The 26,300-nt window shown below is 39.2% G+C and overlaps 1 protein-coding gene across 2 annotated transcripts in view; it reads right to left on the bottom strand.

Annotated features, from left to right (window-relative positions):
* The window catches only part of smg1 (SMG1 nonsense mediated mRNA decay associated PI3K related kinase), a 61,776-nt gene extending 48,367 nt beyond the window's left edge, over nt 1-13,409 (bottom strand). The window contains exons 1-9 of one of the 2 annotated variants that reach the window (XM_020608178.1): nt 13,134-13,409; nt 10,370-10,518; nt 9,240-9,392; nt 6,169-6,305; nt 5,622-5,680; nt 3,065-3,278; nt 2,224-2,349; nt 720-792; nt 223-320 (exon numbers count right to left, since the gene is read on the bottom strand). In XM_020608178.1, the coding sequence (XP_020463834.1) occupies nt 223-320; nt 720-792; nt 2,224-2,349; nt 3,065-3,278; nt 5,622-5,680; nt 6,169-6,305; nt 9,240-9,392; nt 10,370-10,518; nt 13,134-13,210 (1,086 nt within the window). In that variant the 5' untranslated portion in view covers nt 13,211-13,409. The remainder of the gene's footprint in view (nt 1-222; nt 321-719; nt 793-2,223; nt 2,350-3,064; nt 3,279-5,621; nt 5,681-6,168; nt 6,306-9,239; nt 9,393-10,369; nt 10,519-13,133) is intronic. The other variant, XM_020608179.1, reaches the window with a different exon arrangement.
* Nucleotides 13,410-26,300: the final 12,891 nt, after the last annotated feature.

Here is a 26,300-nt window from a genome sequence, read left to right as displayed (position 1 = left end):
TGTCCTTGCTTCCCCCCCCAGTTTAACAGTATATAAAATTGCTAAATTTGTCCAAATACACAAATTATTTAAAAAAAAAAAACAGCCTATTAAAAAAAAAAAAAGCATACATTTTTGACACAACTGTAACCAATGCTTCATGATGCTTGAGTGCAAATAGTATTAAAGTTTGGCTAAAGTGTGGCCTTGGCAGCATGCTTTAATATTCTTGCATAACTTTACCTCTGCATATGCCTCCATATCCTCCAAAAACTGTCCTAGCAAGGTAGTGGAAAATGTCAGGTCTGCCACCCAGAACTGCTCCAGACTCTGTAACCAGCCTAAACACAGACGGGAAGAGCAGAGTGGCCATAGAAAAGCACAGACCTGTCAATATGCTTTTACATTTCATCTACACAAGCAGCATATCGGTAGCAGAGCAGCAGCATATATTCAGACATAACACTGCCATGTAGGTCTTCTGTGTTTTAGCAACACTTACAGGCCAACACAATCACTAGATATTTCCATAAAACAAGAGAAAAGAGATGAAGAATAAAAAACACTGTCACAGTTACAAAGCACAAGTTGTGACACACCCTGTGTAGGCAGCTGTAATATGTGATATACAAGCATATACAAATTGTCAGATAGATGTGAGATTCTCAGCTGAAACACCTAATTTCAGTTGCACTGAATTCCAACAAGATTTATGAATGCCAATAAGATATCCAACTGACCTGAGACCTGCTGAGTGAGTGACTGCTTCTGTGTGTGGTCAATGTGCCAGCCCACCAAAATGTCCACTGTGTCCTACAGAAGCAATGAACATCAAAAGACACAGAGGCAGCATTAGCCAAGTCCTGACCTGACCTACACAACCTGTTTCATACATACAGTGCAAACCATAAGCATTTGGACAGTTACACATTTGCTGTTCTTCAAATTCTGTGCTTCAACACATTCAATACAAGATACAATACTGGACTGTAGTAACAGTGAAATGAGCGATGGACATCAGTACATCCACTTGAACTTCATTTATTTGCTCTGAACATTCAATGTGACAAGACTCTTTACAGCTCAGTCTTACTATCTCCATGCTTCCTGCTCTCACTCTCTGGGACCCTATCATGACTCCTCTTACTCATTAGCTCCACCTACAGGCTAATGGAAACTTCTTGCCCCTAAGCCTCATTTGATCTCCAGTAAACATTTGTTTAACAATATTAATAGTACAACATGGATACTACATTAAAGCATCAACTCTGCACATTGATGTTTATGTCAATCACACACAGTGCCCAAAGTTTAAAAGTAATTGGATAAATACATTAAATCAAAATTATTATATTCAATATTTAGTGGAAGTCAGTGCTTGAAGTCTTGGACCCATCAGCAGATGCTTAGCAGCTTCTCTAGTGATGCTCTCCCATGCCTTCACTGCAGCCACTTTCAGTTCCTGCTTGTTGTGGGGCCTCTCTACATTGAATCTGGTCTTCAGTGAGTGGAATGCAGCTCAGTCGGACTTAGATCAGGAAGCTGACTTGGCCTTCTGCATATTCTAGCTTTTCACCCAGAAAAGCTGTTTGGTTGTATGTTTACAACTGTTGTCCAATAAGTTTGATGCATTTGCCATGTGTGACCTCTTTTGCGCATGAACTAATGTCTAAATGAAGACCAATGTCTAAACTACCCTTGAACCCTCACAATCTGGAGAATTTTTTAAGAAATTTTTTTTATTTAGTTGACATTACTTTGTAGAAACCTGTTTTCACTTTGACATTAAAGATGTTTTTTGTAAATATTCTGTCAAAAAAGCCAAATTATATTGACCATGATTGATTTATAAAATCAATAAAAGGATAAAACATCCAAGGGGGTGAATACTTTTTATAGGCACTGTAAGTTTCCCATCCAATCTGATCGAGCTTCAATTCATTGTTATGGGATATTGAGTGTCAGCTGAGGACAAAAACAGCAATTTTAGAAACTTAGAATTAAACCCATTACAGTAAGCATGAAAAAATGGGAGTCTGTATGAAGCCACTGGATATCACACACAGTACTTTGTATATATGTAGACTTGCTCAAGTTCAAGCTGAGACTTGGCACTTTATTACTGTATCACAAATTAATGCACTGAAGTGTAGAGCCTGAAAAACAAAAATCTAACTGTCCAAATATTTTTAGTCTTACTTAAGGTCAGTATGCAACAACAAAAATCATGACTGATATACTCACCCTGAAGTTGGTGCTGAAAACGTGTGGGTAGCAGCGAGCCACCTGGAGAATACACTTTACACTTTGACAAAGCAGATCTGGTGTATCCACATTCTCCAGGATGGACTGCAGGTTGCTCATCACCAGCTGAAACACACAAATCACTCAGTCCAGAAAACCATCCACATACCTAAATGAAATGGCTCTCAGAGCCTTGTGTGTGATAAGGTCTGTGCAATTAAGTACAGTGCTCAGGGCATAAATCTAGATTTAAAACCTAAGGGCTCTTTCAAACTCTATGCAAGCTACGGGCCATGAATGCTTCCAGCTACGCAAGGAGGGTTTGGCGTGTACTTGGGTGCAGCAAAATGTGGCATCTAAAATGCAACACAAGCACAAGTGTTGTTCCACTTGTTTCCAATAGGGGCACTAATGCAAACACTGTTTCTGGTGTTTTAAAAAATGGGTTGTGCAAAGTTGTTCATGTTCATTGGCATCTTTATGATATGGCAAACACACGCCTCTTTTTTTCCTTTTACTGGCGATAATATAGCAGCTGCATTCCTCTTCAGCAGCAGTTTTTACTTGTACTGGATAAATCATGTGACCTGATTAGGATCATGAGCCAGTGACTCTTGCATTGTTGGGTGAGCAGTGTATTTCATCTGCCAAGACACAGGGCGACCACTGCTTATATGTACATATGTCATTGCATGACCCTTGCATTTATAGCTGCGTTTGCATACTCTGAAACAGCCCAAAGTCCAGCTCCATCTTCGTGAACTCAGCCACAGAATGTTTTTGGAACGAGACCTAGTCCAGGGCTATACAGAAAACAACTGAAGCTGCTGTGTGTCATTACCTGCATGACATGGGAGAAGGCCTTCCTCTCTCCAGCAGCCTCCAAAGCACGCTGTGCTGCCACCAGGTACAACAGCTTCACCTCGTCACGACTGCTTGAAGTGAACTTCAGAAAGAGCCACTTGAAGATGCGCTCAGCCTCGTAGCTGAGCACTGTGCAGAGGAGACCCAGGCAGGCTGCCGCATCCTGACGCAACTCCCACAGCAGCTTGCTGCTACATGTCAATAACACAGACAGGCAAACCATGTTAGTAATAGCAGGGTATACATTACAGGTTTTGCTAACCATGGGATTCATGCCATGCTTCTGAGACAAAGGTGGGGCCTCACCGGAAAGATGCATCTCTATTACAACTTCAAAGAATTGTTCTTTTACTCATACCTGCAATCATGTGGCGATCATTAGGTTGTGCATACAATGTAGTACAGTATATAGACAGATTATTTTAAATGCAAAAATAATTAAAGTACTGCATGCTGTGCGGATATCGGTGCTAAACCCTCAGAAGCAAAAATCAGTAACAAGATGGCACTTCACTTCATATAAAGCATTTATTCAACAATGAATGTTCCAGGCAGTTTGAAATATTCACTCTGCTGTCCACTCTGACCAAACCTCATACCAGATATAAAAAGTGGAGTTTCTTTTAGATTAATGTCTATATTGTTTCTGTAATTTGTATGTCTAGAACTTCACAACAGAGAAGTCCCCAATCCAGTTTTTTTGGCCCAGATACTGATCCATTTCCTTTACTATTAAGTATCTGCCAATACCGATCCAACACACAGTATTTACTTGCAGTAAATATTCATTAAGTAGCCGACATATTGAAATTGAAATGAATCTGGCACACTGTATTTTTCAGGAGCTTCTTGATCCAAATACCGGATCAGGTCCTTGTTCCAAAATATTAAGCTTATTAACTTAAATTACTGATATGAATAAAAGAATCACTGGGAGCTGGACAATGCATTCTCAGTTACAGATTGATTACAGGGCAGATACTAACTACTACTTCCTATTCCATATGTGAATACACACACACACACACACACACACACACACACACACACACGTGTAACCGGTCCAGTTTAGATGTCCCTGTTTGCCCATATAATAATGCTGCACTAACAAAAGGTGACGGCTATCGTAGCACAGAAAAAAAATAAAACCTAATGTGCCTGCACCCAAAGCACTGTTTTTGTGGAGTTCTGGCTGGAACTAGTGAGCTTTCATTGTGTTGGTGGATTCTGTGGAGTATCTTATGCATGCAGCTCTGGAAAAACAGAGTTGAATGTCAAGGCTACCTGCATGCAAGTAGGAGTGGCATGTCAGCCAACACACAAACAGCACAAACAGATGGACTGATTAACATATCAGCAGGTTGCACGTCTCAAAAGCGCGACTGAGTCGGCTCAAATACAGAAATGTAGTTCTAAATAAGGATCGGAATTATACCAGCTGTATTCTGGCCGATACAGACCCTGTGAAATATTCCCGGATTTGCACCAATACTTGGTATGGAATTAGAATATGTCTACTTCACAAGTCAGAAGCAAATCTGATTCCATTTCAAGAGCATTTACTCCTTTTGAATTTTATTCAACGTAGTTACTAATAAGGGTTAGAAAGTACAGTTACAATACCATTTAAACAATTCTTTAATTAAAAATAGAGAAAAACTTTGACTTAAAAAAAAAAACTTTTTTCACTTAAACATTACAGATCAAATATCTTCTAATTGTTGGACCTGTAATGTGAACAATAGAAAAAAAAAAAGAACGTTGCTGCTGCATCACAAATTACAACTTTTCTTATGATGAATTCTATGAACTTGCAGAAAAACACTACAGACTAAAATGCTGTTACTATGACAGAATATTATCAGAAACATTATCAACACATCTTTGACAGTTATTATGCATGCTAACAGGTTTTCAGTTTAGCAAATACCATGAACCAGAAGTCTGCATTTGCAGACACACTGAGTGTACAGCTTGCGCTACATGTGTGTTTGTTTTGGGGACAAACATTAATCGTCTCTAGCTGGTCAGCGAACACTGTTAAGAATTAAAGGATTATATAATAATATAATATTAATAATAATCACCGTCATTTGGCCAAGTATGTTACATACACAAGGAATTCATTTCCGGTACAAAACTGAGGTAGCCATCTGCGGCGCCAACTCACACTGATGGCTCTATCGGGGGCAACTTGGGGGTTCAGTATCTTGCCCAAGGACACTTTGACATGTGGACTACAGGCACCATGATTCAAACCTCCAACCCTCTGTTTGGGAGACGACCGCTCTACCTACTGAACCACTGTCACCCCAGAAAAAACAAAACCTCCTTCAGAAATGTTCAGTGTTTTACCAATACCTGAAAGGCTCTTAATAACCCAGAGTCCTTTGTTAGACGTACGAGTTAAGTCTGGAGAGAATTAGGCACGAGTGGAACAAATCTATTTGTGCGAGACTCAAGTACGAGTCACCAACTTGAACGTCCATCTCTGCCAGAGCCCACTAAACTTAGAACATGTAGCTTCCTCTTACCTCTCATTCAAAATGTCATTCAAGGTGCTGAGGACTGTGTCCAATTGTTTGACCAGGGTCTGTGCAAGAGAAAATACAATATTAGGACAGTTATGCGTTTATCAGTACTTTTCTATTTCAACACATTTAATGTACTTAAACATATTAAACAACAACTTTTAGGTTTAAGTATTTATTCCCAGCGTTATGAGGTTCAGTGTGTCCGCAAACTCAGTCCAGAGGAATACTGAAAAACATTTGGGAAAGCTGAACAGTCTGACCAACATGATTAGCTATTCAGTTAATTCCAGGCACTGCTGCTGAAGCAACAAGAGACGTTTAGGGAAAAAAGAGCTGAAGAGAGATATAGAACAGGGGGACAGCAGCCAACAAGATAACCATTCAGCAGAATTTGTAAATTTTCACTGACTGATCATGAACCTGACACCTTAACAATGTGCAACTGGCAGGTATTTATAACACTGAGCATGAGAGTGTTTGTAGTGAGCATTTATTTTATTTTAGCTCCATCTATTAAAACCATTTTAAAGAAGAAGCATTGACCAACCACTTTGCTCTCTCCATGGCTGATGAATTCCTTCAGCTGTTTGAGGGTGGCCAGCCTACGGTCGCGATCATCCTCCCTGGAGACTCGGCGCAGGAGGTTGGCCAGCCGGGACTCCTCTGAGTGAGCCAGCCCTCTGTCTGAAACATTAGCATCACATGTCAGTACCATCACACAATTTTAAATCTTCCTAAAGTGGTTCACCAGAAGTACTATATGTTCTTATCAGATGATTTAGCTTCTGCTCTCAAGCTAAATAAAGCAAACAGTATTTACTACCCCAAATCATAAAAAGTTGGGACCACATGTAAAACCAAAATTACATCTAAAAACAGTGATGTGCAAATCATCTATGTCCTGTATTACATTGAAAACAATACAGCAGCACATCATTTGATGTGACACCTCATCAATTTTATTCTTTGTTCAAAATAAACATGCACTTCAATCCTGATTCCTGCAACACATTCCAAAAAGTTGGGACAGTAAAGCATTTACCACAGTGTGATGTTGTAGTTCCTTTTCACAACACTTAAAGACTGAGGACACCAAGTAATTCAGTGTGTCAGGTTTAATTTTGTCCCATTCTTCCTGCAAACAATTCTTAAGGCGTGCAACAGTCCTGTGTCTTTGTTGATGCAATTTGCATTTTAAGATGCGCCACACATTTGGGACAGGTCAGGACTGCAGGCAGGCCAGTCCAGCACTCACACCCTTTTCCCTTTTACTCCACAGCCAGGCCATGGTAATGTGCAGTATGAGGTTTTGCATTGTCTTGTTTAAATATACATGGGTGTCCCTGGAAAAGATGTCGCCTTAAAGGCAGCATATGCTGCTCCAAAGTGTCTATGTATTTTTGAATGGTGTCATCGCAGAAGTGTAAATGACCTTTGCCAAGGGCACTGACACAACCCAAGACCATGGCAGACCCTGGCTTTTGGACTTGATACTGGTAACACTCTGGATGGTCCTTTTTGTCTTCGGTCCGGAGCACACGACGTCCATTCCTTCCAAAAAAGATCTGAAATTCTGACTTGTCTGACCACAGTACATGCTTCCACTGTGTGATGGTCCACCCTACTCTCCAAACTCGAACATCTTATCGGCCTGAGAGGGTCGGTTTTAAGATGGTTCAGCTCTTTTTTGACCAATAGAACTTTTTCCATTGTCGTTGACAGCTTTGCCTCTGACACAGCTCCTCTCACTTCAGGTGTCCCACAAAGCTCGACCCTGGCTCCGTTGTTATTCTCCCTCTACATGCTGCCTCTAGCACCTATTATAGCAAATCATAATGTTCACTTTCATTTTTATGACGATGATATACAGATTTATATACCGTTAACACAGGATAATCAAAATCCACTTGCCTCTTTAGATGACTGCATCCGAGACATCAAGAAATGGTTAGCGCAGAATTTCCTGCATCTAAATGACAGTAAAACTGAGTATATACTGATCAGCGCCGGACCACACGCAGGTGTCCCTAAGTTAGGTGTGTCAGCCCCTCCACTTAAAGATTCGCTAACAAACCTAGGAGTTATATTTGATAGTGGCTTCAACTTTGAAAAACAGATCAGAGCCGTAGTCAAATCTAGCTTCTTTCATTTAAGGCTGTTAGCAAAGGTTAAGCCGTTTTTAATCACGTGCAAATCTGGAAAAAGCTATCCATGCTTTTATCACAGCGCATCTGGACTGTTGTAATGCTCTCTTCATAAGTTGCAAATAGTTCAAAATGCTGCAGCCCGGCTGCTGTCCAACACATCCAAATTTGCCCATATCACTCCGGTTCTCCACTCGTTGCACTGGCTTCCAGTGCAGTGGAGAGTGCAATTTAAAGTTTTGTTGTCAGTCTTCAAGGCAATTTATAGACTTGCTCCGCAGTATTTATCAGAGTTACTGACTGTGTATACCCCGCGCAGAGCGCTGCGATCCGCAGAGCACCTGGCACTGGTGGTCCCACAGTCACGGTACAAGAAGTGGGGCGACCGATCCTTCACTGTCTACGGTGCTAGACTGTGGAATTCGTTGCCGCAGGAGCTTCAGAATATAACCGAGTTATCGATTTTTAAGTCACTTTTAAAAACTCATCTTTTTAGGCAGGCCTTTTTATCTGACGTTTAATGCTTTGAGTTCTCTACAGAGATAATGGTGTGTTATTTGTTTATAGACTGCTATGATGTTCTATGTTGCTATTCGGTATTGTACAGCACTTTGTGCTTAGGTGAGCTGTAAAGTGATTTAGAAATAAAGTTTATTATTATTATTATTATCTCAGAGCCGTCGACTACACTTCTAGACACTGTTGGCATAGGGCTTCCTTTTGGCACAGTACAGTTTTAAGTAGCATTTATGGGTGTAACTATGTATTGTAGTGTCTGACACAGGTGTGCCAAAGTAATCCTGAGCCCATGTGGTTATATCGCTTATAGAAGAATGACAGTTCTTGATGCAGTGCTGTCTGAGGGATCAGAGAGTAGTCATCCAGCTTAGGTCTGTGTCCTTTATGCACTGAAATCTCTACAGATTCCTTGAATCTTGTAAATATGTTATGCACCATAGAGGGTGACATATCTAAATCCCTTCCTATCTTTCTTTAAGCAACATTTCAATGATTTTCTCATACGTACTGTATGTTGGCAAACTGGCAATCCTTGGCCCATCTTTGCTCCTAAAGGGCTCGGTCTTTCCTGGATGCCACTTTTGTGCCAAATCATGATTGTAATCACCTGTTGACATCACCTGTTTCAACTGGAATCATCATTTCATTGTTTTACCTCATTACTGGGTCTGAAACGCAACCGCCCCAACTTTTTTTTGGAATGTGTTGCAGCATCAGAATTGAAGTGAGTGTTTATTTTGAACAAAAAATAAAATTGATGAGGTGTCACATCAAATAATGATTTTACATACTGTGCCAACTTGTTCTGATTTGGGATTGTAGACAAAATGTGAGAAAATCCAACTTCTGTACGACTCTCTGCTCTTTTGCTCTCACTGCATTTCTACTCATTTCACTAAAGTCATTCGAGTCCTGCAGTCACTGCTGAATTCTGCATCTTTGTCAAAAAACGTACCCTGCGATTTTCTCATGTCCTTTGAAGCTAAAGCACGGTTTCCATGCTGAAAAGGAATCAAATCCGTTGTCACGTCATTGGACCTCAACTCTTCCCCCAGCGACTTCCAACCAAACGTAGTATCACAGACACCTTGCCCAGCTTCATATCCACCTATGGAACCAAACCACATTAGACTAAACATATGTATTGCCTATGCAGACATAAGCATGTCTGACACCACCAAAAGGAAAATAAGAACTATTGTTTCATGTATGTTTGAAACTTTAATTGAAGCTTTTTAAAAATGCATTTTTTTTGTTGAACAGTTTTTTCTGCACTGACTGATGGATGAACTGATAAAACTGTATAAAACCACCCATCAACTGACTGCATCACATCGATTTCAGCAGTCAGAATTGTATTCACATCACTGAACATCAAATTTTAGTTCTGAATCAGGACCTTCATATTTGGAATAAGTATCTATGAGAAAATAAAATTAATAGGCTAGTTGGTAATTGGATAAAAATCCTAACAAACAGCTAGTAAATGACAAAATACTAGATTCTATGCTATTGGAAAATGGATGTAAGCACAATGCATTCCTCTCCTAGTTCATTCACAATCTGAAGTGATTAGGACACCTTTTATTACAAAACTGTTAAAAGAAACCTCATGAAGAACTGTAGAGGGACCCCTCCTCCTCCTCCCTCTCTATATATAATTTATTTATTTATAAAAGTAACTGTGCCCTGTTTTTGTCTGTAACTATAACTTTTTCATTTGGGGCAGCCGCACCTAAAAGTAAACATAAGCATAGAGCCCTGCGAACCATGCTAAATAAGACCGAACAGCCTCCTCCTGCAAGATAAATCTGGTGTTATAATTCCACCTTCAGATTGGAGGTGGAGAACATCTCTCACAATCAAATACAAAAACATTTATATAAAACGATACTGCAAATTAGTGAAAATAAAACTTCTGTGAATAACCCCAAGACTTTCTGATTCCCTCTTTTGGAAGAACAAAATTTAAAACTTGTGTGCAACCTTTTAAGACTGAAATAATGCCTATAATCCTGATGTCAGAGCAAGTTTAACATGTTTATTGAAAAATTTTCCTTAACCAGGTGCTAGTAGAGGTCTTACCCTCTTCCTGGTGTGTATCCGCAGCAGTGTAGGCATCGCTGGGCACCACTGGCTGTTCAGGGGAACTGGAGGGCAACACGTCGTACAATGCTCCTGAATCAAGCTCTCTGGAATTTACGCCGTCCTGGCTGGAAGACACAGTGTCAACTCTGAATACAGGGACAGACAGACAGACACACAAAAGGAAAAGACAAATCCTGTAACTGATGTAACAACACAGTTTCATACTGTATCTGGTGTTTAGGTTACCATCTTTCTAGTTATAATTATTTTATGCCACAACTGAAAAGGATGGAAAACTTTGAGAACAGCATGATGGAATGTTGACTTCATAAAGTCTTCATGACTTAATTTAATATTGATTCTCATTTCAAATTTTATTCAATGGTTAGTCCAATGAAATGGAAATTAAACTGGCAATTATGCTCATTCATTCACCAATTGTTCAGAAGAACAAATTTCTTCTTAAAACTCACTTGTGCAGTTTTGACAAAGGTTCTGACCTTTACAGATGTTTTCTTATTCTTAGGTAAGAATAGAATCTACACACACTCAGAAGCGCACTTGCTGGGAATCCACACTGACAGTATGACATGAGTGCCGCATTTTTTTGTCATCAGAAGATATGTCTGTCTGTCTATCTATCAGCAGGACAGCAGCCGTAAAAAGAGTGTCACCCTGGGCACCGTCATCATTAGACCTGCTTTACTGGAGCACATGTCACAGTATTGATCTGCTGTACCCCAGTAAAAACACATTTTTAACAAGTTTTAACAAGCTCCTATATTTGGCAGTGGATTAAATTAGAATGATAATAATGGGAAAATAATTGATTTGTTGTTCTAATCCAGAATGTCAAAGCAAAATACAAACTGAGGCACAGTGGTCAGGGTTCAGTGCCCGCGTATGCACATCCTAGCTGGTGCACTGCAGTGCACATGCAGCAATTCATGTATTGGCATGCAAAACAAAAGAAATCGACTGAGGTGTGTGGCGGGGACTAAGTTAAGTTTCTGAATAATACCAGTGAGCTTATTTTGACTCAAACACCGATTCCTGTAGATGAACATAAGAAAATTCTTTACAAAAGGCTGAGACAGGGAAGAAGGGCAAGGAGATGAGGGTGAGAGAGACAAGACCAGGCTGAAGTTGGTAAACAAGGTAACATTAGTTTAGTTAGCTAAAACGGAAACCAGGGGCGGATGTTGAATGTGAAGTAAATTAGAGCTCTATACATAAATACATATGATCAGTTGGACTACTCTTAAAATGCTATTTATAGCATTTCATGTACAAGCCTACATGAAATAAAATGAATGCCAAGAAGCCTATGTCGCATAACACATCACACATAGCAGTTTATGTTAACTCTGGACTATTTATTCTGGATTTACCGAATAGCCTATAACATAATATTGAATGGTCTTGTCACACAAGCCAAACAATGTTTGTTTTATGCATTTTTAACAAACAGGCAAACCTGAGGCAGGAAGGGAAAGTGTGGAGGAAGATGTCGGTGCAGGGATCTCTATGGAAACAGGTGAGTGACCACCAGCCATCCATTGCACAATATAACTTCAAAGTAATTAGAGCATAGATTTCTCATGTGACCTGTGTTTTTTAAATTAATGATTTGTTGATGTATTAACTTGTGAAAATGTGAATCTGACAAATCTAACTTGGTCTGCTTGACAATCAAATTAGTTATTGTGAAATGCCAAGGAATGCAAAGAAATGTGCCATACAGGGCCAAACATTTACACTAAAAAACATGTTGAGAATGTCCTTATTGTATTACGAAATAAATATTTTCATAAGAATTCAAATCTGTTCGTGTTTACCTTTACCAGTGGCTGTTTCAGTTTCACTAGCAGCACTATGGTAGTGGAACAGTGAGCTAAGCAAGGGAAGTTCACATAGCACATTTCATTCATGCAGAAGACATTCAAGAAAAATATGTGATGAGAAACGGGGGCCTATGCCCCAGTAAAGCTTTATGTCTGGCAACGCCCCTGACGACTTGCTCTCTTAAAAGGGAATACTCTGCACGTGCCAAATGGCATGAAATATGGTACGTTAAACACATGTGGTGCTAATTCAGGACTCTAATAATTCAGTAATGGTTGTCGCGATTCCTGATTTTTATTGTGAGTTTTAAAAAGCAGTTACAAGGCCAACACCGCCAAACAGTCCGGTATATACGTTTTTAAAACATATCCGGAAGTATTTGGGAAGTTGATAACGTTACAATAGGGTGGCGTCTTCCCAATGCTAGCTGGCTATCGTTAGCCAGCGCGAACAGTATTATAGCTAGCAATGCTAAACACCACAGCCCACATATGGCTCCCACAGCTCCTTAAGAATTGATCTCAGATTTGGTTATTCGGAATCGTTCATTCATCGTTGGCGCTCATGGGAGATCACTGTCCTTTGCTAACATACCTTATATCGCTTTGTTGTCATGTACAAATATTGTTAATTGAGTTAGCAGCAGACTGTCTTTCTAAACAAATGAAGCTAACGTTTAGCACCGGGCTCACCAGTTCGCAAGACGAGCTCGTTAACGGTCAACGATTTGGCTTGAGTGACAACCTAAGCCAAGTTTACGGTGTAAAAGACAGCGAATCCATACAACAGAAAGCATTTTATGCCATGATAAAGAGACAAAGTCCTTCTGTGTAGTCGCAACTTAACAAAGCAGTACGACACAGGCCCAGAGTCACCGATTTATTTTAACCAGTCTCCCATGGAGCTGAAAACCAACCTGGGCTGCCAGTCATTCCAGTGTGGCTGCAGTTTGTGGGCGCCGCTGAGCCGAGACCCCGGGGCTTTACGGCTCATTACCTTTTAGAGAGCTGCATAACCCGCTGACAGCGGTTGGCGCGTCTCTCCTCGATTTTACTTTTCACTGTTAGGTTTTATCAAGTCGCACAAGTCGGTTAGCAAGTCGTTGTTAGACCTAGCTAGCTGACGGTAGAGCCTCCGTCTTCTTCTTCCTCTGTGTTTTTGGCGGTTGGCAAGCAAGGTAAGGTGCATTGCCGCCACCTTCTGAATAGACTGGTGGATCAAGACAGCCTATCTGCATTTTTGTTTACAAATTATTTTGCTATGAATGTACTACCCTTAAAAAAACAACAACAACAAATACCTCAAAAGCACAAATCACCTGAGTTCCTTTGTAACATATCCTTTATGCTAAACCTTAGGCCTATTGTGTTTTAGTTTTTAATCTTTGTGTCCAGACAATATCTTGGGCATTCCGTGTTCTATCTAAATTATTATGTTTACTCATTAAAAACCAAGGGTACATCCCAAGTCTCTTATATGAGACAACCTGTTCCTCATGTCATCCTGGCCTATCTCCAGAGCTGAGCTGTGTGTGTGGTATTACTCATTTTTATATACTCACATTTTAGAAACTTGTCCTTCCTCATAAATCATTCATTTTTAGACTCAGAACTCGGTTTAAGTTTAGGGTTAGACAACTAAAATTTAAGTATAAAAAATACAGAGGAATGACTACACATTCATAATATGAGAAGCTCCAGGTTATGGGTCAGTCAGTGAAAAATAGGCTTTAGAGAAAACACTCTAGGAAGCACAATTGTAATGGGAGGAAACAAGTATCTTTAGGGCATAGAGACAAAAACAAATAGTTTTCATACATCATTCAATACAACTGTCAAAATTTGGAGAAGTTTTTATGACACTCATGTGATTTGTTTTTTCTGTTCAGCTTTATAATATCACAGCTTCTGAATAGAGAAGTTCTGTCATCAGACCTTCACTTCACAGAAGTTTATAACTGTGGAATATTGATCCATTCTTGCTGGATACAAGACTTCAGCTGCTTAACAGACCATGATCGCTGTTGTCCGATTCGTCTTTTCATGGTGCATTTTCAGTAGGAGAGAGATCTGGATTGCAGGCAGGCCAGTCAATCACACACACTCTTTGTCTACAAAGCCACACTATTGTAGCACATGCAGAATCAGGCCTGGCATTGTCCTGCTGATTTTTTTCTGTGTAATATAAAAGGGGCAACAAGCTCTACTCTGTTGCTCATAAGATAGAGCAGGTTATCCACTAATTGCAAGTTTGGTGTTTTATTCTCTTCTGTAGCTCCTCTGGTCCACATGTCAAAGTGTCCTTTGGCAAGACACTAAACTACAAGTTTCTCCCAGTGTGTCAGGCCAGTGTCTTGCATGGCAGCTCCATCACCATGTGTCAATGAACAGGTGAATGTGAGGCAAAAACTGTAAAGTGCTTTGTCTATTAAGGTAGAAAAGTGCTAAATATAGTGTTTATTTACCATATACTGTATCTGTAGACAGCACTTTAACCTCATAGCCATTTGTTTCATTTTAAATCCAAACAAAAAATTGTAAAATTATTTGGGATACATCTCATCCTGTCACCACTAGAGGGAGTCTAACTTCTGCAGATAACATTCACATATTCGACAGACCACCACTGTGAGAGTTCATACTATACTATACACTTTCTCTTGAGGTATTGATTGTTGCCTCTATTCAAAGTAAAACAAAGCAGTTGCATACTTTGGCTTGAAACTACAGATAGCTGCAAACTATCTTAGCCTTGCAAGTGAACCTAAAAGCCGCCACTCTGGTTCCCTGGGAGGAGAAAGTGGACAGAAAAAAGATGCGAGAAAGATGGGGTGTCAAACTTTTATTGTTTTTCGTTTAATTTACACAGTATGTAGTTTGTTTTATGATTAGAATTGATATAACAAAACTGTTTATGATGAGTATAAAGCTTCCAAACAGTGTGTTCTGACTGCAGCTTAATGTAACAGCCCCCAGCTGCCATTGTCTGCTCTTGCCTGCTGTCCAGGCAAGATGCAGTACATCTCATCTGTGCCCATGAAGAGGGCAGAAAAGTGCACTGGCAGCTTGTGAGAAATTCTGCTACATAAGAATGTAGAAGTGCCAGTACTGTGTTTTGGTATGTACCAGCCCATTTCAAGCACTGACCAGCTGAATGTTTTAGTGTCCACTAACTTGGTGACAAGAACTGTGACTCGTGGTGAATTTCAGCAAATCTAACATTGTGGTCACTGATACAGTTATCTGTTATTGTTGTCAGGATAATAATATATTTTCATACTGGAAAATACATTAACTATACCCCAGATTTCAATGTACTATATAGGTAAAGTCTAAAGGTAAATGTATTATTATTATTAGTAGTAGTAATATTACATTAGAACAGTATAAGTATCATGAAGCACTTTTTAAATACATATAAAAGTGCAAACTGATGTGTTTGTTTTATGCTGATTTCAGAAGGTTAATGACAAGGCTGTTCTGTTTTTGTCTATGAAATAATTATTGTCCCTGATAAATAACCAAATTAACAAATAAATAAATTACCACCATCATCTGGAGCATGTGGAAGATGGAGTCTTATTTCACATCAAACATGTCTCCTAGAAATTCCATTTGTACATCACAGATTGCTTTATTCCCAGTTACGCTGTAGTGACAACTGTAATCACTGCCTAATTATGTGGGTGTCCACAAAGAACAATTAAAAAGTTTAATAATGTAGTTACTACAAGTGAATGTTGTACTGTAAGATGAGATATTTTGGTGGGAAACAACCCCATCTTCCGTGTACACTATATGGTTATGTTCAGTATCAGTATATTTGGGATTTTTCAAATACATAAATCAACAACATTTCCTTTAGTTTACAGTTATCCCATTTCCTAAGACACATTTTCTAAAACATTCCACAATTTTCTCAAAACCAGTCACGTTCTCCAATTGATGCTCACATCTGTGCAACCATCTAATTTCCTGGTCAAAATCAAACTTTGCTCTCACACAAGCAGTCAAAAACACACTACTGTCTCTTACACACTAGAAAGATTATTTTAAAAGCACTTCTACCAAAAGGCGTTTTTACCCTCTGAAATTGGTATTTTTAGACCAACTTACATCATTTACCTTCTGGCACAGATCAAACATATTAACTTTACACAGCACAAGGGGTCACCAGTCAAACACCTTTGGGAGTTTTTGGAGCAATGTGTTCGGCAGCATCTCCACCATCATCATCAAAACATCAACTGAGGGAATATCTTTTAGAAGAATGGTGTTCATCCCTCCAGTAGAGCTCAAAGACTTAGAGAATCAATGTCAATCATGCAATAAAGCTGTTCTGGTGGCATGTGGTTGCTCAGCACCTTACTGAGACACTTTATGTTGGGATTTTCTTTAACCTGTTACTTGTCTTTACAGTATACCAACACATTTCATCCCAGGGCATCAAATACTGATTCTTTGTCAAATACCTTTTCATTCTCATACTGACGCACAATGTTATACACCTGTCATACTCAGCTCTCCTGACTGAAAGTTTCCATACCTGTCTGGTCCATAGAATTTCATCCACATCGCATAAGATATTACCAGGCAGTGTGTGTTTTCCGGTGTGCCTTGTCCACCCTTGGATGATTCCCAAAGCCACATCCCCAAAGGCCTGTTCCGTTGCCATCACAAGCTTTTCCCTTGTTTAAGGGTTTCTGTGATATGCTTTCGATCACCACGCTGATAAAATTTCCTCACTTGAACTGCGGAAGGGGGGAATATGCAGGTAAGAAAAGATTTGTGAATGTAGTGTACACCAGAGCAGCTAGATGGAAACTAATATTATCCCAAGTGACAACAGGCTAGGACTGCTTTGGTTGCCCTGGCTGTTTTGTTGAAAATTTGATCTAGGAATGCAAGTAGATGTGCTGTGTTATACTGACCCAAAGCAGACATGGCAACGGAAGACCTCTTGATTGCTTAGTGTACCTGACCTCCAGCACTCCTCGGACGTCTTCCACCTTCTGCTTGGGTAGGATCCATTGTTCCAGAGCACCTAGGCATGCCAATGGCCCTACTCATAGGATTCTGCAATTCTGATTGTTGTTCCACAAATTTTGTGGCTTAATCTTGACACATGGAAAAAGGTGGGCTCACTGGGTTCAAAAGGTGGCGACTTGTATTGTATTACATTGATTTGACGTGTTTCCCAAATGAGCATAAGTGCAATGAATGATTCATTTGACCACTTTTATCTAGAGTTTTGCAAAAACAAGTTTACATTTTGAAAAATGTACATAGTGTTTATAATTACAGCTACAGAAAACTTAATTGGCTCATAAATGCATTTTATTCAAATCGTATTTGCTGCTGCAAATAAGTTTTATGTAAATGTAATTTTTAGCAGACAGGGTTACTGTGAACACTTACCCTCAGAGAGCCTTAGAAAGCAAACACTGACAACATGTTTTTCTACTGTTTATTCAAAAGACCCCTACCCTTCCCTCCACTCTCCTCCCAATTTTCCATGTATCTCTCCCTCTGCTGGCTAATAATACCTCTGTTCAGTTCAGTTCAGTATACAGGCCTTTGTTGGAGCCGGCCACTCCAGGCTGCCATGCGTCAGCCATGACGTCAATGCATCTAAACACACAGGGCTCTGTGTGGAGGAGAAGCCTGCTGTGGGTGGGTTAGCTGGGCCTGTTAGCTGCATCCTTGTTTGTAGCTTTGTTGGTAGCATAGCACAGTGCATGACATAAGCACAAAACAAATTAAACCACACACACACAAAATACTTGAATGGAACATGCTGGGCAGAAGGGTGAGAGCAGTAGGACCAAAGAGTGTACCAGAGAATGAAGAGTTTTATAAATTGTATGGAATCATGTCCGATAAATAGACCGGTGCAAGACCGTGAAGTCCTTTAATAACAAGTAAAATAATTTTGAAATTGATACAACAGGCAACCAGTGTAAGGACTTTAAAACAAGTGTAATGTGTTCTCTCCTTCTGGTTCTGGTCAGCACTCAGGCAGCAAAGGTCTGAACCAGTTGTAGCTAGCTCCAAATGTTTTTGCATTGACCTGAGAATATAACATTTCAATAGTCCAGTCTACTGAATATAAAAGAGTACATTAGTCTCTCTGTGTCACTCTGAGAAAGAAAAAGCCCCTGTTTGTTGCCATTTTTAAGATGTTAAAAAGTTGATTTGGTGTAAAATCTGACATGAGCCTTAAAGTTCAGCTCTGAGTGCAGGATAACACAGAGGTCTCTGGCCTGTTGATTTAGGGTTCTAGAGAGTTTAATTTTGTGGCCAGTTTCTCTCCTTGAATCTTTGAACCTATAACTAAAATCTTAGTTTGACATTGTCTACAACATTTAGTTTCTTCTGTGTAACATAACAGCATTTCTAAATCTTTTCCTACAAATAGCTTTTGTTTAACATATTTCAGCAAATTATTAAAGATCCAATAGCATGCTTTTCATTGTTTTCTGACTTACTGTATCTACAATGTTACAATGATGAATTATCATCTTAGATGTTACCTTAAGCTCAAAAAAATGAGGTGTACATACTGTATGTTTTTGTACTTTTATGCAAAACCAACTTGGTTTATACACATCTCACAAATTCTCACTCGTGAGACACTTTTTCTAATAAAATAAAATATTAAGTGATAGTTTAAGGTTTTCGTTGAATGGTCATAATCTCCAGGCAGTTGCATGTTCATTTGAGCTTGCCTGACATCCACCGGTGCCATTGTAACAGTGGAATTTTAAGACTGTGCCCGGTTCTGTGGATATATTTTACCTCCTGCTGCTGCACTGTGACCAGAGGATGTGAATAAAAATACAGAGCCTGAGGTTACTCCATGTCTGGGAATGTTCCTGTATAGGGACTTGCTGTTTTACCTGACCGGGTCTAACCTACAAGCAGCCGGCCAGTGAATCCCCTTGCGGCACTGAATGATCGACTCATCAACGCTGGATTTCCCGGGAGCACAGTACCTGTTTGTTTTGACTGCTTAAGGCCAGTGTGTCTGCTGCATATGATGTGTTACTGGTTAACTAGCGGATTAAGGATCCATGATGTTATTGTCGGTGCTAGGCTACCTGAATTAATTTAACTACTTTGGGAAATACTGTATGTGGTCGTGTGGAGGAAGATGCAACGACCACCGGTTGGATTTACCGACCTTGGAGCTACTTGAAGAGAGTGATGTTTCCACTACTCAGTGGGACTTAACACTAAGTTTAAAAAACACACATTGCATGTCTATTAATGCCTTGTTTCTGTAACGCTAGAGAGAATTGTTGTAAGGCTGGAGAAGTTACTATGTCAGCATTATGCCAGTTAAAATATGAGGTTTTTCAATTACATGCCTTGTTTAGAGTGTTACAAATCTCTTTTCATCAGTACATATACCAATGTTTACCTATCTATGGAGGAGAAATTCAAATTAATTAATATCTGTCATCCCAGCAGCAGGATTTGTGCATGTTCATGATCTATCGTCTTGTTTTTAGGAAGAGGTTCTCTGGTTTTATCATTCTGAAATAATTGCAGACTACTTTGAGTTATTATGGATGCAAAGCTAATCTAGAGGTACCCAAGATTAAACACTAAATGGCTGGAAATGAGTATGCCATGGCCACTTTAAGTACAGTTATCTACAATTTGAACAATTATCATTTGTATGAGTCATTCAGATCAAACTAGGTGAGCTTTTTTATATTAAACAGTCTTTTAAAGAATTATTTCACTGTTCACATCATCACTTGCACACCAGTTCATGCAATTGTCAAAATATGTCAAGCCCTCAACTGTATGAACTACACATACGTAGATACAATCATTTCAGTAAGGCTTCACGCCCCTTCAATTTTGCAATACCATGCAGTAAAATGAGCAAAAGCTGAAGGACTGTGAATACTCTCAGTGTGACTATATACTGTTGATTCTGCTAAATTGATGGTTGTCAGATGAACCTTGAACTTATGGGGAGTGTCTACTGTGTTTTTTTCATCACTATGCCATAGCCTATATACTGTATTTGTCAGATATTTTTTTTCCACAGTACAAAATGTACATTACTGTACATTTACTGTAATACACAATGCTGTGCCAGTGTTCTATTGGATGGTCTCATATTTCCTCGGTCATGGCTCCTCCAGCACTGTCCTCTGTCCTCTGAGCTGATATAAGAGAACATCTTATGTCAACCAGAGTGACTTCAGGATCGACTGAGGATATAAAACACGGGGCTGAAACAGAACCATAAGTGGGATTTTGTGACACTTTTTACTGCATTTTATTTAAACATATCCTTTTGATAAAACCCTTTTTATGTTTTATAATAAAGCATTTTAAAGAAATAAGGCTTGATTTCTGGTAGGCTGATGTACAGCCAAAAACTTGAAGTTAAAGAAAGAAAGTTATACTGAACATGTGTAAGAGCTACATTTAGTCACAAATGGTCTTTACTTTCTTATCTTCTTTCCTTCTTGGGGTTCTTTCCTTCATCTTTCTTGTTTTCAGTTCTTTTCTTTATTCTTTTTTATAAACAATTTATACATCAAATTGTTTTGACATTTCTCATCTTTCATAAATTGTTGAACTTTACTGTCATTTCCTTCTTTTGTATTTTTACTTTGCTCCTGTCTTTCTGCTTTTGGCGTTTATTTTGTCTGCTTTTTTTCAGTCAACCTTTTTTGTATTGCTCTACTCTCAGTGCTTTAAAAACACTAACTTTTCAACAGTTACAATTTGTCTTTGGAAAATTATCCTTTCTATTTTCAAATATAATTTAATAATATTGCCTAAGTAAACGCTTCATTTTGAGAGTATTCATTTAACACCATATGAAACCTGTTTCTCTGAGTACTGCCACATTGTGTGACTTCGGAGCATCTGCTTCTCTGTGAAGTTGGGGTACATGGAGTTGTCCATGTTTCACAGTCAGAATTCTGACTTTGACAGCCAGTCTATCATATTTTTTTAAATAATGTACACCTGCAAGGATCACACCCGTTGCAGCTCTTGTCTCTGCCCTGTGTTTCCCTGGCTCTGTTCATTTCTGGACTTTGATTGTCATTCCCCATCCAGTCTCCAGTTGTTTGTGGATTTTCCCTTCTGCTCTGCCCTGCACACTTGCTATTCATTCCTCATTATCCATTCTGGACTCCCTCTCCCAACACAACTGTTGTCACTTTCCTAGTTAGCTCCTAACATATATACTTGTTTCCTTTGGGGTTTTTTGCCTGATTTTCTAATGTGCTCGCCATAACTTTTGTGCATCCAGCTTCAGCATTCTCATCACCTTCCTGTGTTTCCCTGAGCAACCTGTTTGTGTTTGGATATTCCTTCTAGTTTGGGCCCTGACTGTCTTGGTCTTTCACCCACATCCCTGGATCTGTGGCTTTGTTTAGACTATTTGCATGCATGGATTAAAAGCAAGTTATTAAAACATCACACCTCTTCACCCCCAAGCCACTTCTCCAATTTTCAACAGATGTTAAGCAGCATGGACATGACAATTTTGCTACCTCCACTGCCAGCATAAGCTGGGAAGGAATTTTCCATTAGGCCAGGTAAGCATTTGCCTGGGGCCCTCAATTCAAAGAGGCTCCAAATGCCAGAAATGTAGTTTGATATGTTGATATCATCCATACAACAATACTTTCTTATTCAAAATCTATTATTCAAATGCATATATATATATACCCCACCACCACCACACACACACACACACGCAGTCTAAAGTGTGGAAGAGTGCAAAATATCATTTACTATTAGATTCTGACTGAGGTTGTCTCCCTACCAGGGATGATTAATAATTAGAAACAAGTAATGGAGCTACCGCTGTTGTGCCATATGTGTAAATGCTTGCCGCAGCTTTTTAACTTTGGTGATGCTTATATGGATTAGGGCTGCTGTATGATTGTTACAGTTATTTAATAAACTGCAGCTCCTCTCTCATTTTGGCAAAAATCTGTATTACATTCAGTGACATGATGTGAGACTCATTAATGTAGTATGTTACAGGATGTGCCTTCATGGCATTAAAAGTTATATTATGACATTTTAACCTGTTATATGGCTTTAACCATCAGGGGTAACTTGGGGTTTAGTGTCTTGCCCAAGGACACTTTAACACGTGGACTGCAGGGACCGTGATTCAAACCTCTAACATTCAGCTCTACTGACTGAACCACAGTCATCCCACAGAGGTATTTGTTTTCATGAATGAGTGCCATGTATAAGGGCCCCCTCTTATATGCCACATGATTTGCTTTGACAGAATGAGAACATGAAACTTTCTGACACAGGTAATCAGAAATTGTGATATATTGTGCCTGGAAACAGAACAAAAATATGCAGCATGTAAATACTGTAAGATAAGGTACTTGACATTTAATTCACCAGTTTTAAATACAGAATTAATGGCAATAACCACTTGTACAAACTAACCTCTGTCCAACAGTGCGCCCTGTAATCACACTTCATGGTGATCATGGTGTACTCTTGTTTACATCGAAAACAAAAACCAATATACATCTATGGTTGCCATTTTTTGACTATAGTGTCAAAACACATTGCAATTTGATTTTTTGTATTTAAATAAAAAATAAAAATAAAATATCTTTTTTTCATTATTCAATTTCAATTCTAAAAGGAAGCTTCAAATACCAAAAAATACACCAGTTAGTAAAGCAACCTCCTTAACATTCATACTAGATAATCAGTTGATATTTAGTTATACAGTATGTGGGCTTGTGTCATTGCTCTCAAAGGTTTTCCAATCATTCCCTTTCTCCAGATTCCTATCTTCCTGTCATGTTTTTTTCTCTATCACACACACACACACACACACACACACACACACACACACACACACAAATACACACTAAATTTTTTGTGTGTGTGTGTGTGTGTGTGTGTGTGTGTGTGAGCAGCTTGGGAAAAAAAAACTCATATGCATTTGAAAATGAACAAGTTACATCAGTAGCTGAGTCCTGAGTACCATAATACACATGCTCACATGCGTACAAACACACACCCCTACACACAGGTTCCTTCCTCGGCAACCGCACAGTTACTAAGAGACTGATTGCAAAGAGGCAGTGTTTCCATGGCAACGCTAGTGGCTGACTCATCTTCACTGCAGTGCGTGCTCTTATATGAGTGCACATGTGTTTGTCTGTTTGTATATTATTGTTCATTCATTCATCTTCACATACATTCAAATATGATCAGTAGAATTCTTGACACTCCAGTAATAACAAGCAAACATCTGTGTCATTTGAAACCACAACAGCCTCAGTTCAGAGGGGATAAGGCCTAGGGGATGAGGTTTCTTCTTTGTTTTGGTGTGAAATGTATTTCTTTCAAATCCACTGTTTTGTCTTGCCTGTTCATTTTGACCAAGAAATGCACAGCAGTCCTCTTGTGCCACTGACGGTACTGTACATTGGCTCCCTCTCCCAGAAGATTCATGTTGTTTTGAAAGAGCAGAAGAATTAAGAGTCCTTTCTTGGATGACATACTGCCTGACAATTACAATATTATTAATATTTTCCGCTGAAAATGAGAAAGCATGTCACCACAATACTATGCCATTAATCTAGAAGCCAAACTAGGTTATTGGTGAGAAATGCTGAATATAAATACAGCTGTGTTTGTTTACAGGAAGTTCCACAGGGTACTAGCAGTGGGCTAAGGCATGCTTACTTTGTAGAACACTGCGCTATGACATGTACATTCAAGTTTAAATCCATCTGTCCATCACATGATGATATGACAAGACTTCAGGTTGCTGTAGCCTCAACAAGGTGCTATATTTAATGTGTATTTGTGGTGGAGGTGTCTGAGAGTGACGGGCTAAATGGATGAGACAGATTATTATTATTGCTATAAACATGCGCACACACACACACACATAACAACAGGGGAGATAAAGAAATGGATGTGTAATTGTCATGCTACATTGCAGAAGCTGCAAAGGAGTGTAAGCACCCTCCCCCTCTATCCATTAGAGGGAGTGTTCCTCATTCTCCACTAAGAATCCCTGCATTATTAATGATATAGTATGTGTATTATGATGTGGGTCTTTGGGTTTCTATTAGGCTTTGCTTTGTACTTCACAGTTTTTATGCCCACATTTGTACTTGTGTGTGTTCTGTGCTTCTGTATTTACAATGTAAATACATGAATTCACTTTCTGTTTTAGTATGTGTGTAAGTGCACATGCTGTGCACAATATCTTGCAGTGCCCTGTGTTATACTTGCATGCATGGTGTCCATGGGTGCTTTGTGTGTTTATCTCTTTGTGCTGAGGGGGGTGAGAGGCTGAACAGGCGGCTAGGATTCTATAAATAGAAAGCTCTCCAGTTCTCTGCCTCTTTGGACTCAAGGAGAGAGAGAGACAGAGACACACACACACAGAAAGAGAAGCAGTGAGCCATGGCGTCACTTCCTTATCGAGGTGATGCCCATAACAGGACAAGCCCCAGGTTTATGGCAGTGATTCCTGAACTGATTTGGTTGTGGTTCTTTAATAAAAAGAAGTAATATCTACTTGTAGACCTCACAGCACAGGTAGAGTAGGCATGGTCAAGTAAAGACCGATTTGTCTCTTTCAGATGGTTTCACTAGAAAAACTTTTAAAGATTCATACAAGTGAAAGGGTCAAATTTCACAATATAAAGCAAAAATAGAGAATAATCTAAAAACACTGGTGTAAGGTTGTGTAACTCAAATTTGTATCTATTAAATTAATTTAGCAATACTGTATATCTATCCATGTGTCCTTAGTATCAGGCCCAGGGAGAGAACCACCAAATTATGGGACTTGTAACACAATTTAGTGATAAATCAACTACCCATTCAGTTTCCAAAAGAAAAGTCACAGAGTGAAACTTGAGTCATCTTCCAGCTCATTACACTAAATAACAGCCAACCAGAAATGTCCATCAGCAGCAGCATTAATGCATGGGTGTATGGGTATAGACATGCAAACCGTTTGTCAGAGATTTGTGTATGGTCTGTGAAAGATACAGAACAATCCAAAATGTTCTCTCGTGTTGTGTTCAGTGGTGCTGGGTGAAATAAACACAAACATGAAGCAGATTTTCAGTGAACATTTTGTGCTTTTTGGAGTTGGTTTGAGATTTTAGTTTTTAGTTTTTGGAGGGATTTAATTACTTGTCATTTACAAATAAAATGTACATATTTCAAATATTTTGCATATTGTGGATGATGTGATCCCCACCCCATGGCAATTACAAGCTTGACTGATCTAACTTTACTTGTCTGGACATTCAATGAAAGACATAGCCCACGCTTGCTTGTGTATGTGTGTGAGGAGACTGCCTTCCTGTAAAAAAACGAGTCCATATGCTCTTTGTGTCGGCAGGTTATAACAGTTATGTGTTATATTTATGTGATCATAGTAAATGTGACATAAAAAAATAAGGAAGTTAGGTGACGTGCTATACTAAAAGACACCGTCCATTTTAGGAGGCAATTGGGGTGGGAAGGTGGATGGATGGGTCAAAAAACACAGGACCTTCCCACTGCACACCAGTGAAAAGTTACATTTTTTTACCCATGACATTCCACAACCTTACCAGGTTTTAATTGTAACCATGCCAACAACAGTTATTTTAGCCCGATCCCACAACAATTTTTAAAACTGACCATGCAGTTTTTGTTCCCAAATGTAATCAAGCAGTTTTTGTGCTAAAATATAATGAAATTGTGACTGTTCCATAATTGTCTCTGTGGGTTTATGATTGTTACCAATCACAAAGTCTGCTACTGGAGTGGTCATGAGGGTCATATTCTAAGGTGGAGCCAAGCAGGTTGGAGGACTGGTTGTGGTGAGACATTTGATTGATTTGATTTATTTATTCTTTCAAGCATGTAAAGACAGTTGATATGTCAACACACATAATTTTACACATATCCAACAAATGCTAATCCAATATCAATTTGCTTATACCTAGTACATGCTTGAATGGAGTAGGAAGAAGTCAGACTTATCCAGTCCTACCCCATGACATCATCTTACCATCACTGGTTTGCAAGCAGTAAAT

Source organism: Monopterus albus, unplaced genomic scaffold (genome assembly GCF_001952655.1).
Source record: "Monopterus albus unplaced genomic scaffold, M_albus_1.0 scaffold92.1, whole genome shotgun sequence".
Taxonomy (NCBI): domain Eukaryota; kingdom Metazoa; phylum Chordata; class Actinopteri; order Synbranchiformes; family Synbranchidae; genus Monopterus; species Monopterus albus.
The sequence above is the reverse complement of the archived record's forward strand: the minus strand, read 5'-3'. Positions and strand labels throughout refer to the sequence as shown.